General features: G+C 37.6%; 1 protein-coding gene across 9 annotated transcripts in view; it reads right to left on the bottom strand.

The window, feature by feature from the left end:
* Window positions 1–17,523, bottom strand: part of YTHDC2 (YTH domain containing 2) — a 77,035-nt gene that overhangs the window by 16,182 nt on the left and 43,330 nt on the right. For 8 of the 9 annotated variants that reach the window (XR_004623954.1, XR_002143689.2, XM_019804684.2 and 5 more), the window contains 8 exons: window positions 15,361–15,466; window positions 14,071–14,190; window positions 13,497–13,769; window positions 11,161–11,287; window positions 9,884–10,089; window positions 9,337–9,532; window positions 7,016–7,125; window positions 4,032–4,324 (listed from right to left, as the gene is read on the bottom strand). Coding sequence is in view for 7 of the 9 variants with exons in the window: in XM_019804684.2 (XP_019660243.2) it covers window positions 4,032–4,324; window positions 7,016–7,125; window positions 9,337–9,532; window positions 9,884–10,089; window positions 11,161–11,287; window positions 13,497–13,769; window positions 14,071–14,190; window positions 15,361–15,466 (1,431 nt within the window). In the remaining 2 variants the exon portion in view is untranslated. The remainder of the gene's footprint in view (window positions 1–4,031; window positions 4,325–7,015; window positions 7,126–9,336; window positions 9,533–9,883; window positions 10,090–11,160; window positions 11,288–13,496; window positions 13,770–14,070; window positions 14,191–15,360; window positions 15,467–17,523) is intronic. The other variant, XM_019804683.2, reaches the window with a different exon arrangement.

The raw sequence follows: 17,523 nt of genomic DNA, 5'->3' as shown, positions 1-17,523 counted from the left end.
TAAAAAAAATCATTAAAAAAAAAGAGTCAGATGCTTAACTGGCTGAGCCACCCAGTCACCCCAAAATTCCTCTATTTTTAAGAGATGCATATTTAAATATGGAAGGGTAAAATGACATGATGTGTGGGATTTATTTTGAAATATGTAAACCAAAAAAGAAAGTCAAGAGCAAATAAAGAAAATTTGGTTAGATACAGCAAGCAGGTAAAAATCTTGGTAAGTGCTGAATGTGGGCCATGGAGTTCATTATGGCATATCATTCAGTTTGCTGTGTTTAACAATATTTATAATAAACAAGTTTAGGGGCGCCTGGGTGGCACAGCGGTTAAGCATCTGCCTTCGGCTCAGGGCGTGATCCCGGCGTTGTGGGATCGAGCCCCACATCAGGCTCCTCTGCTATGAGCCTGCTTCTTCGTCTCCCACTCCCCCTGCTTGTGTTCCCTCTCTCGCTGGCTGTCTCTATCTCTGTCGAATAAATAAATAAAATCTTTAAAAAANTAAATAAATAAAATCTTCAAAAAAAAAAAAAACAAACAATATTTATAATAAGTTTAAAACAAAAACAGATGTGTTTAATAATTCAAAAACTTCCATAGACTCCTGCAATCATAATTACTCTTCCTTCAAGAATAACTACCTCAGGGGCGCCTGGGTGGCACAGCGGTTAAGCGTCTGCCTTCCGCTCAGGGCGTGATCCCGGTGTTGTGGGATCGAGCCCCACATCAGGCTCCTCTGCTATGAGCCTGCTTCTTCGTCTCCCACTCCCCCTGCGTGTTCCCTCTCTCGCTGGCTGTCTCTATCTCTGTCGAATAAATAAATAAAATCTTTAAAAAAAAAAAAAGAATAACTACCTCAGATCCAGGATTATTTCTTTCACAAATGAAATAAAATAGCTAATTTAAAGATATTAACAAAAGACTATCTAATGAATGCATATCTGAAACATCAACAACCTGCTAAGAAGCGTAAAAAACCTTTCAGGGGTTTTTCCTCTCGTGAATTGATGTTCAATGCATTATGTAAATTCAACCCCCCTAAAATCACATCATTCTTACCCTGGCAACTTGGTGACCTGAAAATTAGGCAACAGAACTTAATGCGGGTAAAATCTTATTAAAATAAAAATGTATTTTCCTGTCTACCTTTTGGTTTTCAAACTGATCTTTTAATCTGAGCTCCATTCTAGCTTCTGTCTCTCATATTTGGCTTCCCTGGAAAATTTTATTCAGTTGGAAACGAAGCCTTCTGTAAGCCCCTCAACCTAAATTTTCATTTAAAAAGTTCTGACACGGAATTCATTTTATCTCATTTCTTTCATAGAAAAGATGCACTTGTCCTCTGCCATCAAATTATTATTTAGAAAATGACAAACAAAAAACACACTGGTTTGATTTAAGATGGAACATGGGCAAGCAATTTCTATTATTTTAATAGTTTCTTAAACTATTTTAAAATAGTTTCAATAAGGTGTTTTTATTAGGGGCGCCTGGGTGGCTCAGTCATTAAGCGTCTGCCTTTGGCTCAGGGCGTGATCCCAGAGTCCTGGGATCGAGCCCCACATCAGGCTCATCCACTGGGAGCCTGCTTCTTCCTCTCCTGCTCCCCCTGCCTGTGTTCCCTCTCTCACTGGCTGTCTCTCTCTCTGTCAAATAAATAAATAAAATCTTTAAAAAATAAAAAATAAATAAAAGAAATTATGTAATCTATACATCTTATCACTGTAGAGTGAAAACTGTAACTATAAATACTTTCTCTCTAAGAAGTAATCTCACAAAGACTGTTAATTTCTCCCTTCAAAAATTAACCTTCCTTGGGGCGCCTGGGTGGCACAGTGGTTAAGCGTCTGCCTTTGGCTCAGGGCGTGAGCCCGGCGTTCTGGGATCGAGCCCCACATCAGGCTCCTCCGCTGGGAGCCTGCTTCTTCCTCTCCCACTCCCCCTGCATGTGTTCCCTCTCTCGCTGGCTGTCTCCATCTCTGTCAAATAAATAAATAAATCTTTAAAAAAAAAAAAATTAACCTTCCTAAGAGTCCTCATTCTCTTCCCCACCAAGTCCATCAACTCCAGGCCTTATCTATTAATACTACCAAAAGTCTGAAGGTAGATGAAATTCCTGATCTCACTGTTCAACAGGTACACCAGAAAATGAAGAGTACCAGGCTACAACTTGTAAGAAAATGAAAATGCTGGATCCCGGTATCACAGGTGAAAAACTAAATTTATAAAACAATCTATATCTGAATTATAACTAATATTACATTTTATAATTTCGATTTTCTTAACTGTATTAAATTTCTAACTTTTATTAAATAGGCATGTATTACTTTAAGAGGAAAGGAAGCTTTTTTCCAAAAATGTGTGTGTGAATATATGCACACACACATATACATTTGCATTGATACACAGACACATACACATACACACAACACACAGAGTCTCTATGAACCTAACAGGTTTTGATAGATGGCCTAGGAATAACATCACCACATAACAGTTTCTATGGAAATCTATTCCCACGTTCTAAACCATTATTCAAGTAAGCTTTTAGAACCTCCTTTCAAAAAGTGGGTAGTAGCTAAGAAGAAAATGTGCATTTTACTCTTCTATTGCCCAGCAGAACCTACATCAGAGAGAACCATTCAGGAACACACATTATGAGAAGATTTTCTTGGGAAATCACTGAATTATTCCTCAAATGTAATATCCAAAGAACTTGGAAACCAGTATGGATTAGTCCCCTATAACTGAAGTCTGACCTGAGAAAGCCATATGCTTCATTCAAACACGCAAATCTGCCCAAAAGAAGACACTAACAGTCCCATCTGATCCTTAAAAAGCAGTAAACATCACATATCTTTTATGTTTTCACCGTTTCTATTTTCAGTTTTTTTAACAATGAAATATTCTTACCACACAGACTTTCTACCAATATTGCCAAAATTAGCATTATGGACAAGAATATTGTTTTTGTTATCAATTTTAACGGGAAAAAAATATTTTAACTGATATAAAGAAACTTAAATTTGGTTCTAACAAATATTCTTTCACAACAAATATTTTTGAATCATGGCCAATGATTCATTACAACCACTATTATATAATCAAAACACATTTTTGGATAAATAATTCAATATAAAAGCTCTCTTATTTCTAATTGCTAAATGCTGGAAAGAAAAGAAGAATTCGGCTAAAGTGTAACAGATTTTCCCCTTAGAGTAAATTTGTTTACTTATTATCTGCCTCCCTTGGATAAAAGATGAACCCTATGAAGGAAGAGATGGTGTCTGTTTGGTACACTGCTGTATCTCTTACACCAAGAACAACACACGTTTAATGTGTCACTGAATAAATGAATGAATAATTGACCTCCTGTAGGAATACTAGTCAGCAATACTGACACCGAGCCAAGACTCGTGAGGAGGTTGTTCTTTAAATGGCCACAGCCCATACTTCTTGCTGTTGCATATCTGGGAAAGATATTACTTGACATATATCAATGAAAATATGTGATTTTAAAATATTGGTAGCTTTTTAACAGATCCTAAATTTGAGAATTCTTGAAATTAAACATTTTGAGTTCTTCCTGATAAAAAAATTTCCTTATTAAATGACTCATAGATATCAGTAGCTTAAAATCCTTCATATTATCTTAATACTTGTAAGAACTATGTCTTAAAAGTAAAAAATGTGGGGCTCCTGGGTGGCACAGTCGGTTAAGTGCCCAACTCCTGGTTTTGGCTCAGGTTGTGATCTCAGGGTCGTGAGATCAAGCCCGGTGATGGGCTCTGCACTCAGCAGGGAGTCTGCTTAAGACTCTCTCTCCCTCTCCCTCTGCCCCTCCCCACCTCAAATAAACAAATCTTAAAAAAAAAAAAAAAAAGTAAAAAACTCTTCCCATTTTCTTGTACCCTTTTTGTGTATTTTAGATTACAAGTAATTTTTAAATATTACAAAAGCACATGATTCTATGATAAATAATTCATCTTCCTGGGAAAAAATGTCTCCCGTTTTGATGAAATGGGATCAATTTACCTTTCGGCAGTAGCAGACTCATCCAAAAAGTCAGTATCTGCTGAAGTTTTCCTACTATTATTTGACCTCCAAGACGATGCCAGAGGAAGTTCTTCTGAAGACATAGGCCTCGGCCTCTGGCCGATTCCGGATGGCTGCTGTAAGCCCGCGGACTGTTCTTCAGTGCTGAGAACAGCTATGATGGCTCTTATGGTGGCTTCATCAACTTGAGACCAGGGTTTGGACGGAGCTCTCATCCGGCGTAAAAACAAGCTGTGCCACTTGTGCCTGAGCTGCAGCAGCAGACTGGCCGCCTGCAACAGAACACCCCCCTCAGCGCACGCCGGTCCCAGCAAGATGGAGGCCCCACTTGCAAGACACCCACTCACTAGTGAAGGTCTGCAGCTGTCTGCAAAGGACACTTGGCCACTTGTCAGGAAGTAATGCATTTCATTCTTTTTGTTGCAAGAATGAGATAGAATTGCTGCTTTACCGTATCTGAGGACTAGACACACAAAATCACATGAAACAGTCCAATGGAAGAGATGGCGAATAACGTGTGGGTAGAGTGTGATTAAAACTGGAACAGTAGCAGCAGAGCAAATAAAGAAAAATACATTTAGTTCCCTTCGTATTTTATTTTAGTGCCTATAGAACATCCACGTGATGATCCAGAGGGCAGCGAGACTCACAGGTGCAGAGAGAGGCCAAAGCCAGAAATACAGACAGACTGGGGAGTCATCCATGCATTAATGGTTACGAAATCTACGCGCGGAGGTAAGGTCCCTAGGGATTGTGCAGAGACATGAAAAGAGCAGAGTAAAGCCCTGAGTACTGGAGAGTATCTAACATTTAAGGCACAAACACATACAGCAGAGTCAGTGAAAGAACCTAAGAAGGAATGACTTTTCAAGAAAGAAGAAGAATCAGGAAAGATGAATGTCAGAGTAACTTGTTAGGACAGGGGTGAGGGGAAAAATGGGGAAGGGCAGAATTACACAAGGAAGGGTACGGACAACAGTGCCAAACATGAGAGAAAGGGTGAATTCAAGGACAGTGGGCTAGCCTTGGACAACGTGGGGGACATGCTGACCTTGGCAAGGACAGTTTCAGAGAAGGAAGGGCTGGTGCAAATGAAAGGGGGGGGGCTCCCGGAGGCTGAAGCGATGAGTGAACAGAGAGTAAAAAAGTAAACCTAGCCATTTGTAGACTATTGACAGCTTTGCTGACCACCTTCCCCCTCAAAAAAAAAAAAAAAGGATATAGTAGGGTCTCTTAAACACAGAGAGAGAGAGCTTTTACCAGTATCTTTCTTTTGTAATTACGCATCCTAGCTAAGGCACAGAAGACTGAATGAATGCAAGGATTCATTAACTCTCTGAATTTGTTCATACTAACAGTTGACCATTAGGAGTGGTTCAATGATATGAGTCACATCGCCTCAACTTTTTCTTTGTTGTAGTTTTTAAAATTATCGATTTTTAGCTATTTGACAGATTGAAAGCAAAATAATCATGCCATATTTACTACTGGAGTTCAAGTCTAAACCTGTGAAAAATTAATGTAGCAAATTTTTAATATGGCAAAGCAATCTTAAACTCTATTTTAGCCAAGTGAAACATAATCTGAAATTACATTAGAACATTTCCCTTGTCTCCAAACTGTTTGGTGCAACAACATATAGCCCGGTGGATTTCACCACTTACTGCACATCTTCTCCCTTCCTTCCCCCAATAATATGCATACTGGAAAATGTGCATTTGTCTGAGGAATTATTTTGTTTGCTACAACTTAATGAATCTCAAAGCTTTGAGTAAATGTACCTCAGGCTACTCAGATTTTTTTATGAACTTTATAACTACACTTAAAACCCTTAATTCCTGGGGCACCTGGGTGACTCAGTTAAGCATCTGGCTCTTGATTTTGGCTCAGACTGTGATCTCAGGGTCATGAGATCAAGCCCCCCATTGGGCTCTGCCCCCAGTGGGGAGTCTGCCTGAGATTCTCTCTCTCCTTCTCCCTCTGCCCCTCCCCTCGCTGATGCACACTCTCTCAAATAAATAAATCTTTAAAACAAAAAACCCTTAATTCCTATTTCTGCATGTTTGCAAGTCTGATTGCTATGAGGTAAAAATGTAGTACTCTAGGGATTCACCAGCTAAATAAACATAGTTCTTGTTTAGCAAGCATATACTGTTCCTCAGCTCTTTTCTCCAGCTCTTGTAGTGTCCTGGCATCCTTAAAATACTTTGAAAATATAGCCCTGATCCATGGACTAAATTAGTATCCAAATGAATGTGCTGATGTTTTATGGATCAGATCCATATAAATGGGAATACAGCATATATCTGGGTATTCATATAGTTATCTTTTTAATATCTTATTTTTCATTAATTACATATCAACATCAATTTTGTAAATGTGTTGAGCATCTGTATTAACTGATTTGATGGCATAAGGTTAGAAAATAATGTACTGCCCCTTTTATTCCTGTTCCAAAAGGAGAAAACTATATAGAAAGATAAAGGGGGACAATAACAATATAGATTTGAATACCTTGGAAAAAAATAAATAAAGATGGAGATGGAATGAAGGGAAAGCTTTGTCAAGAACATTTTTAATTTGAAAAAAGAATTCATCTTTCCCAATTCAGAGATATACAAAAAGAGAAAACAGAAGAAACTCATATCTTTTTTTCAGAAACAGTTATACGAAATAAAGGGAGTTCTTATGTACCACCCAATACTTGGCATTTTCTTATATACACAGAAATACTCAAACATCACTGTGCTTAAATACGAGCCACACCGAGGCTTTTGAAATCCACTAATTAAATAAACCCCAATATGTCAGAGAATGCATAAGAGCCCTGTGAAAACTGAAATACAAACTATATTCTCTAATACTAAGGGCTCAATGGTAAAGGTATAATTTTCAACATACTGTATGTCAATTCATACTCACTGAATGAAAGAAACTTACCACATTACCAAAAAGCAACTTACCTCAGGCTCTAGTTTGAAATTGAGCCACTCATCAAGTTTCAAAGCTGCTAAATTAGCAGTCGTTCTATCTTCCATTTCACTGTCACTACTGTCATTAGGAATACCATCTGCTGTCCAAACACACATTGAGGGAAAATATTTCACTTTTACCATCTTATAGCAAAAGAAGTAAGTAAACACACACACACTGTATTTACACAAATCTGCCCTGATATACTAACAGTTTGTGTCGGGAGCTCTTCAAATCCAACAGTCTCACAAATTAAGTCTCTAAAAAGGGGGGGAAAGGCATTTTAAAGACTACAATCTCTAATGAAAATGCAACAAAATAAAAAAAAAAAAGACAAAAATGGGACACCTGGGTGGCTCAGTCAGTTAAGCTCCTGCCTTCAGCTCAGGTCATGATCTCAGGGTCCCAGGATCGAATCCCACATTGGGCTCCCTGCTCAGCGGGAAGTCTGCTTCTCCTCCCTCTACCCCTCCTCACCCCCCCCCACCTGTGTTCATTCTCTCTCTCAAATAAATAAAATCTTAAAAAAAAAAGAAGACAAGAACTTAAAAATCAAAACAGAATCTTTAAATATAATAACTGGATGAAGAAGAAAACTAAGAACATAAAGAAGGGAATGAAAACACTATAAATCAAGAAATGCTCATGTAAATTCAAAGGTTTCAATTTAAAAGAAGAAATGGAGATTTAGCGCCTGGGAGGCTCAGTCAGTTAAGTGCCTGACTCTTGATCTCATCTCAGGTCTTGATCTCGGGCTCCTGAGTTCCGGCCCCACGTTGGGTGTAGTGATTATTTAAATAAACAAATACTTAAAAAAAAAAAAAAAAGATGCCAAATGTAATATACAATCATGTAAGCTTTCTAAAACAGCATAAAGATAACTTAATAAATGGTACATATGAGGGGAAAGCTGAGAAACATAATAACTGAAATGAAATATAAACTAAAAGGAATCAACACCAGATTAGATGAGTAGAATGAATCAGGAATCTGGAAGACAGGGTGGTAGAAATCACCCAAGCTGAACATCAAAAAGAGAAAAGAATTTTAAAAAATTATTCAGCAAGCTACCACAGCCAAAATCCTGAAAGTTACTAACTCCTCCCTTTCACTCACCACCCATTCAATCTAGCAGTTACTAGTAACCTCCAAAGTAATTTTGAATCTACCTCTCTTCCTATCAGCTGCCACCACTGTAGTTCTGAGCCATCATTATCTATCATTAAGACCACACACTGCACACTCCTAGCTGCATCCTCCCTTGCATTCTTCCTCCTTCAACAACCCATCCTCACAGCCACAGTGATCTTTTTGAACGTAAATAACACCACATTACTCCCTCACTTAAAATCCTTCAGTGTCTTCCCTTGCATTTACCATGGCTTACAAGTTCATGCCTTTCTTTCAACCTTATCTTACCCCACCCTTCTCTCCCCTTGATCATCACGCTCCCAATCCCATAACCTTTCTGTCAGTTCCTAGAACATTCCCTAGTGGAGAATCGTGGCCCTTTGCGCCATCTTCTCCTGCCTAGAGCTTATTGGTTTATCTTCACATGACTGGTGGCCTCTCATCCTTTAGGTCTTATACTCAAATCACACCTCCTCAGAGATATTTGTTCCAAGGTCTCTTTCTAAAGTAGGTCATCCTAAGGCAGTCCTCTTTATTTCCTTCACAGTAGCATGCAGATTATTTACTTCTTTTCTGTCTACCCCCACTACCATGTAAACTCCTAAGGACCGAAACACCTAGTCTATCCTGTTTTCTGTTACATCTTCAATGCCTAGCATCCTTGACATATAGGAGTTGACCAATAAATACTTGCTGAATCACTGAATAGCAAAAAATTGAAAATAAACAAGTGTAAAGGAACATTTTAAATGCATTATGCCACTTTTAAGTGATAGAATATTTTGCAGCCATTAATATAAAGTATTTTTGAAAATTTATATTCTGCACAATGAAAATAGCAGAATGTAAAATAATACTAAAAAGTGTTTGCATAAGGGAAATGGGGTCCTGCGTCACTATTATTATTTCCCTTAAACAATTACCTTTATGCTAAACTATTATTTAATGTCAAGCGCGAGAGAAAAGTAAACTTCTTATCAGCAAGATCAATCAAAAATGCACAACTCAGTAACAAGTTACCTTGGGAATCAATTTTAAAAACTGAGGTATACTTCAGTATTTTCTAATTAGTCTTAATATATCAAAATTACTACATAAATTTTTGGAATTTCAAATTTTATTTGGTCTATTAAAAAAAAATCACTTCAAATAGATTTTTATTTCCTTATGATAGATTTACCTCGAAACGATGAAGGTTCCTGAAGAGCATTACTTGCCAACCTCGCGGGGCCACAGAAGACCAACACAGTGACGGGGGTCACTGCCGAGCAACATCTAATATTAGCTATTCTGTGGGCTCTGGTCATCTCATCATAAATAAGCCAATCTGTGGGCAGTGCCTGAATCGCAGCAGCCTGACCATTGGCTGGAGGAATCTATCAGAAAAATAAATCAAAACGTTGTTAACTGTATCTACCACCTAGTTTACTGGCCATACTTTTAAACTAAAAAGGCCCTCAGGGCAACAAATGATGGATATTAGCAGCCGGCAAACATTCAAGCAAGTCACTGCTCATGCAGCTGGAACGCAAGTCCTCATTACCTAACACATTACCTCTTCCAACTCTAAGATTTCACCAAAATTTTGTTCCAGTGTTGAATTATACATATATAACCAATTACTTTCTTAAAGCAGGTTGGTATTTGGAGCATCTTTTTGCTGATCTTCAACTATGTAAATTAGATTAGTTTCACCTCAAGGCCTAAGAGCATTAAAAATGTTTTACCTTTTTATATTGAGGCTGACTGAGAACTGAAGTGGGATGAAACCGAACTTTTTTCTCCTTTGGCCCTGTCAATACTACATTCTCTCTGTCCACATGGACTAAATTAGGATACATGCCTGCCACCAATGCAGCTTTAACAACAGCCCAGTTCTCGGAATTTGTGTTAACATCTCGAATGTCACCACCACCTCGTGCTCTAACAAAACCTAGAAGGAGGAAAAAAACCACACCAACTTTTTCTATTGTGCAAAATATACTTTTAAACATGTGCGTTTTTTACAAAAATTGTAATAACCCATAGAAGTGTAATGATATTCAAATTCCACAATAATTAATAAAATCTCCTCTGTAAAGTTTAAAATACAGAATCAATGTTCTAAGAAAGTTTAGGCTTGTTCAGGCTAAAGGAAACAGAAGATTTATTGGGGACTTAGGGACTTTTAAAAAATACACATTCTTGCTATAAAGTTCTTCATAAGCTACTATCAGAAATGTACAAAAGTTAAAAGAAAGAAATGTACTAAAATCATAGCTGAAAATCGAAACCATTCTTCTGACTGGTATTAATAACATTTTGGTTATGACAGACATGAATTCTAGAGTGAACCAATAAATATTTTCTTGCTTGAATTTCCAAAGCCCTTCATATTTCCCAGTATTTGAGACAACTCTAAATGCTTTTCCTTCACTCCTCATGGTACTTTGGCACTTGAGCTCATCCATGTATCCAGGCTCCGGATCTTCCTCGACTATTTTCTCAATGTACTATCCTACTCAAAAGGAAATTTAAAGAAAGAATTCTAAAATGACATAACAATACTGGCATTCTCTTAAAAAAAAAAAAAATTAAGTGCCTTAAAGAGATTACTAGCTGTTTTATGTTCCACAAATATGAAGACCAGCATTTGTATCAACCAACTTACATATTTAAATCTATTATAGAGCCAAGCAACTGTTTATTAGGAGTGATAAAACAGAACTACAAGACCTAAATTGCTTTTTGCCAACAAAGATATTATAACTTGCTCACTGCCGACAGTATCAAAAGGTATTCCTATGTTTCTCAGCTACAGCTGAGAAACTATCATTTTTTTTTAACCAACAAACAAAAGCTGAGATCACATAGGAGTCTACAAAGCAGTTCATATATACAAGATATATAATGTGAAAATGTCATAAAAATCATATAAGATGGCATTAGTTAACACTAAAAATACTATGAGGTATAGGTAAGGTACTCTCAGTGGTCTAAATAAGTTCTCTGGGGAAAATTTTACCTGATGCTCTAAGTTGACCAAGCAACTGAGTTCTCATGCCAATGATTATTTCCATGGTAGCTTGTGAAAGAAAATTCTTTTCACAAAAGGCTCGCTCCCACCCATCACTTCGTGCTTTCTGCCATGCCTACGAAAATATAATTATATAACAAGATACATTTACTAAACTCCTTAGTTAGGCAGCAAAGTAACTGAAAACCACTACTTAGCTACTCAAGGTCAATTCACCTTCTAATTATTTGATAAAATCTAGGGCTTCATTTAAAAACAAAAAACTCAAAGAGAGATCAGACTGGTAGTTGCCAGAGGCAGGGGAGGAGAGGGAGGTGAAATGGGTAAAGGGGGTCAAAAGATACAAGCTTAAAGTTATAAAATAAGTAAGTCCTGGGGAGGTAACTTACAGCATGACCATAGCTAATAACACTGTATTGTATATTTGAAAGTTCCTAAGAGTGTAGATGTTTTTTAGAGATTTATTTATTTCTTTTAGAGAAAGAGAGAGTGCACAGAGGAGAGGACAGAGGGAGAGGGGGTCTCAAGCAAGCTCCATGCTGAGTGTGGAGCCCAACACGGGGCTCAATCTCATCACCTGAACATAAAGATCTGGATGCTCAACCAACTGTGCTACCCAGGTGCCCCAAGAGATTTTTTTTTGGTAAACTATTTTTTTAATTGAGATATCACTGACATTTAACATTATATTCATTTCAGGTATACAAAACAGTGATTCAGTATTTGTATATATTGTGAAATGATCACCACAATAAATCTAGTTAACATACCAGAGAGTAAATCTTAAAAGTTCTCATCACAACAGAAAAAAATTTGCAAGTTATGTGCAATAATGCATGTTAACTAGACTTATTGTGGAGATCATTTCCCAATTTATACAATTATAATATTATTATGTTTTACACCTAAAACAAATGTTATACGTCAATGACATCTCAATTTTTAAAAAATATAAATTTTTAAATTAAATATAAAAAAATAAAATCTAAGATTTTATGATCAAACAAAATTTATCATTAACTTACACTCAAATGCTATGAAAGCCACTGAGTTTATAAAATTACAATGAGAACTAAGTATCCATTAACCTAAATGACCAACTATGTAAAAATATTTACCTTTTCAGATGTATCTGCTAATTTTCTTCCACTGAAATGTCAGAGGTTTTTAACTAAGCCATCATAACACTGTTTATATGTAAGGATTCTACCACTCCAGTCCTCCAAAAATCTCTATATCAACCTCTTAATTTATCTGAGAACAGGAAGTGGGATTTCTAGAAACCATCTTTATGCAGTATAAAAAAGCTCCTCTTTGAAAACAAATTTTCTTGCTTTGGAATATAACTAAAAGACCAAGGCAGTAATTTATCCTCTCTGCTTCTGAAGAAGCTGGGGGAAAAGCAAAGAATACAGAGAAATTCTACACCAAATCTCCCTCTATTATCCACTCAACTAATCTACTATAACATATGGTATCTAATAAACTCAATAGCACTGCGTTACCCATTGTTCAATAATGCTCACAAAACGGCTTGCCATTATTTTTTTTAACTATATATAATGGAAAAATCCTGAATGCCTGGAAAAGAGTACTTTCTGCATAAACAAAATGAAATTTTTTAAAAAATGTACAGTCTACATTTGAGGAATTTAATGATAAATAACAATGTCTACCTTTTCAGGAAATAACATCACCTTCTCCACATTATTTGAAATTCTAAATTACGTATCATTTCCTTCCCTCAGAATCCCATTTTCCTTATCTTTTCTTTCCCATTTATCACACTCCTCAATTTCTCACTACCGTTATCTTGAAAAGTTTTAAGTGATATTTCGATTTTACTTTATAAAATTAACTTCTTAGCACAATGTCATGAGCACACAAGAAAAAGATGTACTCTAAAAAAAATCAATAGATAACTAAATTCAAGATAATTTTATTCCAAGTTTCGTTCTACATACTTTGAATAATACATACATTGATTGCTTCTTAACTAAAATTTTAGAGCGTTCCCTGCCCAAGATATGATTAAAAGATAAGGAACCTGGGTATTAGAAAATGAATATAAGTAAATAAACATAAATATACGTATACACATATTCCTACATGGAAAAAACTGAGAAAACAAAAGAAAAAAAGTAGAGACAAACAGTGATAATTCCAACACATGAACAGTAGGAAAGTTATTTCTCTAAGCTAGAAATAAAATGTGACTTTATAATGAAACAAAATTAATGGAATTGTATCTCTTTTGTAATTCGTTACACTTGCCCCAGATATAGCCACATGTTCAGAAAGGAGATGACAATACTAAACAGTACCTGGAACGCTCTGAGAAGGGCCATGTGGTCACTGAAAGTTCCCGCAGTGAAGCGTTTCCTACAAAGCATAGCTGCCCGTTTCTGAGAGGCCTGGGTTGGCAGGACAAAAGGATCTCGATAGGCTAGTGTGCAGGCAATGGTGAGGATGGGGTCCAGGCACTTTAAAACAACAGCGCACAGGACCATTTTCCCAAGATGTGGTTCCACGGGCAAATCAGCCAAATGATAGCCCAGCTCAGTGAGGTCCTCCCACGTATCCATCGCATCTATTGTCTAAACAAAAGAACACAGAACAGAACTTGACACGACCAAAAACCTAGGTTTACTCAAATCACATGCCTAAAAATCATCAAGAAAGGAAAATGTAAATTTTTCTTTGCCACATCTTATAAAAACAACATAGTTTGCTTCCAATATTTTATATAAAAAAAGAACTGTAATTACCATGACAGCATTATTCAAAGTACATGATTATTTAAGATAATATTTTTAAGTACAAAATTAGGTAAGATGTATCCTCACTGTGTTTAAATCTCAAGTAAAATAGGTAAAATAAAACTACGAAGACACCAACCTTAAGCATTTGTACAGCATTTCTTACAATTAAAGCTGGTGGGGGCTCAGGAGCTTTCATTAGGAAATCAGCAATAGGACAATTCACAGGGGCTAACAGCTTAGTATGCAAACAAAGTTCCTGTAAACGAGAACAGCAAATAATTTTGAAATGTTGGAAATTTATGTTGATGTTGACTTTCAAAGAAATCATGGGAGAGGCGCCTGGGTGGCTCAGTCAGTTAAGCATCTGCCTTCAGCTCTTCTCCCTCTCCCTTTGCCCCTCTCCCTACTGATGCTCACTCTCTCTCAAATGAAGAAATAACATCTTTAGAAGTTTGGAAGCCAGCATCTAGTTCAGCACACCAGAGAATCAAATTAATGTATTTCCGGTAGTTTTCCCTAGGAACCACAATGTCTGGCTCTTCTGTGAGGTCAGAAAACTTAAAGCATACAATTAATAAAGGCCAGGAAATCTCAGTGGACTCATTTCCAAACTACCAAGGTTAATTTCAGCATCTTTTTTTTTTTTTTTAAAGATTTTATTTATTCGACAGAGAGAGAGACAGCCAGCGAGAGAGGGAGCACAAGCAGGGGGAGTGGGAGAGGAAGCAGCAGGCTCATAGCGGAGGAGCCTGATGTGGGGCTCGATCCCAGAACGCCGGGATCACGCCCTGAGCCAAAGGCAGACGCTTAACCGCTGTGCCACCCAGGCGCCCCTAATTTCAGCATCTTAAACTGAGATTTTGCTATTATCTTTTGGAATTTAAATAATCTGTTCTCTTTTTTTTTTTTTAAGATTTTATTTATTTATTTGACAGACAGCCAGCTAGAGAGGGAACACAAGCAGGGTGAGTGGGAGAGGGAGAAGCAGGCTCCCAGCGGAGGAGCCTGATGTGCGGCTCGATCCCAGAACGCAGGGATCATGCCCTGAGCCGAAGGCAGACGCCTCACTACTGCGCCACCCAGGTGCCCCTAAATAATGTTTTCTAATCCTCAATGAGAATGTGAAAGGTGAACACTATATGGTTGTCAGACTTCTAAAATGTTGATTTAAAAAAAACAACAATGTATCTATAAACTGTACCATAATTTAAATGCACTCAGGTAATTCTTTAAAATTTCGGAGGCTTATGGATTACATTTTGTCTAGGAAAAAAATATTAGATACATAACCACCTCCCATCATATACATTTTATGATTATGTTTTAGGAATTGATCATTTAAAAGTCCAACTGGTATTAAGCTGAAATGGTCCCTTCTCCTCCCTCACCCATAAAAATAGCCCTTTTGAGTTTAGTAAATTTCTACCTGTAATGGCATTCTCAAAAGTTCTGGAGTCTGAAATTCCAACATATTCTGGAATCGGAGTCTACTGAACAGCCGGAAACAAATTCCAGGTCTGCATCTCCCTGCCCTTAAAAGTGAAATAAAAAATTAAGATTCAAACAAGGAATAAAGACTAGACCAAGGCAACTCTAAAAGCAGTGTGCTTCAGGAGACAGAGCCATGGACCAGTGTCAGGACATCTGAGTGTGATTCCCTACTGTGGTATTGCTCCCCTCAGAATCTTTCCAGAAGGCAATTCATTCATCTGGGACTCATTCATAAAAACTCACGAATGACACCTACCTGATACACCTACTAGGGTAATGATTAAAAACAAATCTGTAAGTGACATACATATGAAAGTGGGTAAAACTAATGAAAAAATCCCTGGTGGTTTACACTTCATCAGCTTTACTCAACTGACACAAGCACCGTGCTCAAGCTGGCTGTTCAGAGCTGTGTAAAGTAAGCATTACACAACTCTGAGGGAGTGGCACTGCCTGTCACCAGAGAGACTTGTATCATTTTCTGGGAAGTAGGAGAAAAATATCTTGAAGAAAAGCAGCTTCTCGTCATTTCCCCCAGAGTCACTGTATCAGCTAATGGCCAGGCTGAACACGCTAAGCGATAGAGATCCAGAAATATCCCTACCCTCTCAAAGCTACAACACACTGTGATACAAGCTACAAAATGAGACATTGGACCATGCTTCCTTCGTCAAGTACTGTCCTCACTATCAACCCATTGGCATTCCTCCTATCCAGCCTCCTCTGAGACCTTTCTATCCTTTGCCAATCCTTAAATGTTGATGTTCCTGTGAGGCTGGACCTCAGCCCTCTGCTCTCCTATTGTAGCCTCCCTCCCAAGGGGATCGTAATTATCCTCCTGACTTCAATTTCCATCCACGGAGATCCCTTCGTCCTAACCCTACACCTATACTTCAGCAGCCTCTTAGCTCCACTTGGATTTTCCAGCCGACCCAAACTCAACACAACCAGAAGTTAATTCTTCTCACCAACGTAATCACTCTTCCCATTTTCCCTGACGATGGCACCACCATCCACACAAGTCTCCAAGACAGACACCTGTATGACATCCTTGACTCCACACTATTCCTCAGCCCTGGACATATGATCACCAATACTGCTCTCCTTAATATCTTCTACCAACGCTCTCACAATCCAGACAATTGTCATCTCTCCCTTACTGTAAATGCAAGTATTAATGAAAGAGCCTCCTCCTGGGTCCTCCTGCCATCAGCTTTGTCTCTACCAATTCATTCTTCAAAGAGCTGAAAGAATACTAAAATCGTGCCATCCTTTGGCTTATTAAGAAAAAAGAGAGGAGACACAAAATGACCCTTAAGGACATATCCACAACTTACCTCTTTCCGCTCATTTTTCACTATTCTCCTCTAAGCTAAACTCCATCCAAACAACTCTGCTGGCCTTTGTGTATGCCTTGCCTCTGCTCGAACGGTCTTTCCACAACACCTCTTTATTCGTATTTATCTCAGATTCTACCTTCACTCCTCTAGAAGCATTATCCAGTCATAGCACAAATCACATGGTATTAAAATTGCTCACTTCACTGGATTCTGGGATGGACTGCACCATTCCCCCCACCTCAAACTTTACTCCTCAGACTATAGTTTATTCACCATCGCATCCCTAACCCTTACACAGTGATTGCTATCAAAAAAATTGGTTGAAAAAGATGACAAGGAAAATTCCTACAATTTCTGATTTTCCTCCCGGATAACATACGATTAACCACCTATAAACCTAGCTAGTGTATCAAGCCACTGTCATAAGAAAACAACTGGTACGGTAACAGCAACAAGCCCTCAAGAACATTCTGTGAGATTATAAAGTACAGAAATAATGTATCCCCCATCTTCAGCATATGAGGCACTGCTTTAAACTCAGTGTGTGATGTTTTCCCGTTAGTAAAAATACAAAAAAAAATTAGTCAAATAATTACTGAAAAATAGGATACTTTTTAATCTTCCGTTTTTTAAAAAAGAAAAAGCAATGCAAGCACGTACTAAAATAACCAAACTACAAAAAAAAAAAAATGAAAATTAAATCTCCTTCCTTCAAAGAGCCCCACAAATCCTCCTCCTCAGAGTCAACAACTGTTTTT

Source organism: Ailuropoda melanoleuca, chromosome 3, assembly GCF_002007445.2.
Source record: "Ailuropoda melanoleuca isolate Jingjing chromosome 3, ASM200744v2, whole genome shotgun sequence".
NCBI lineage: Eukaryota > Metazoa > Chordata > Mammalia > Carnivora > Ursidae > Ailuropoda > Ailuropoda melanoleuca.
The sequence above is the reverse complement of the archived record's forward strand: the minus strand, read 5'-3'. Positions and strand labels throughout refer to the sequence as shown.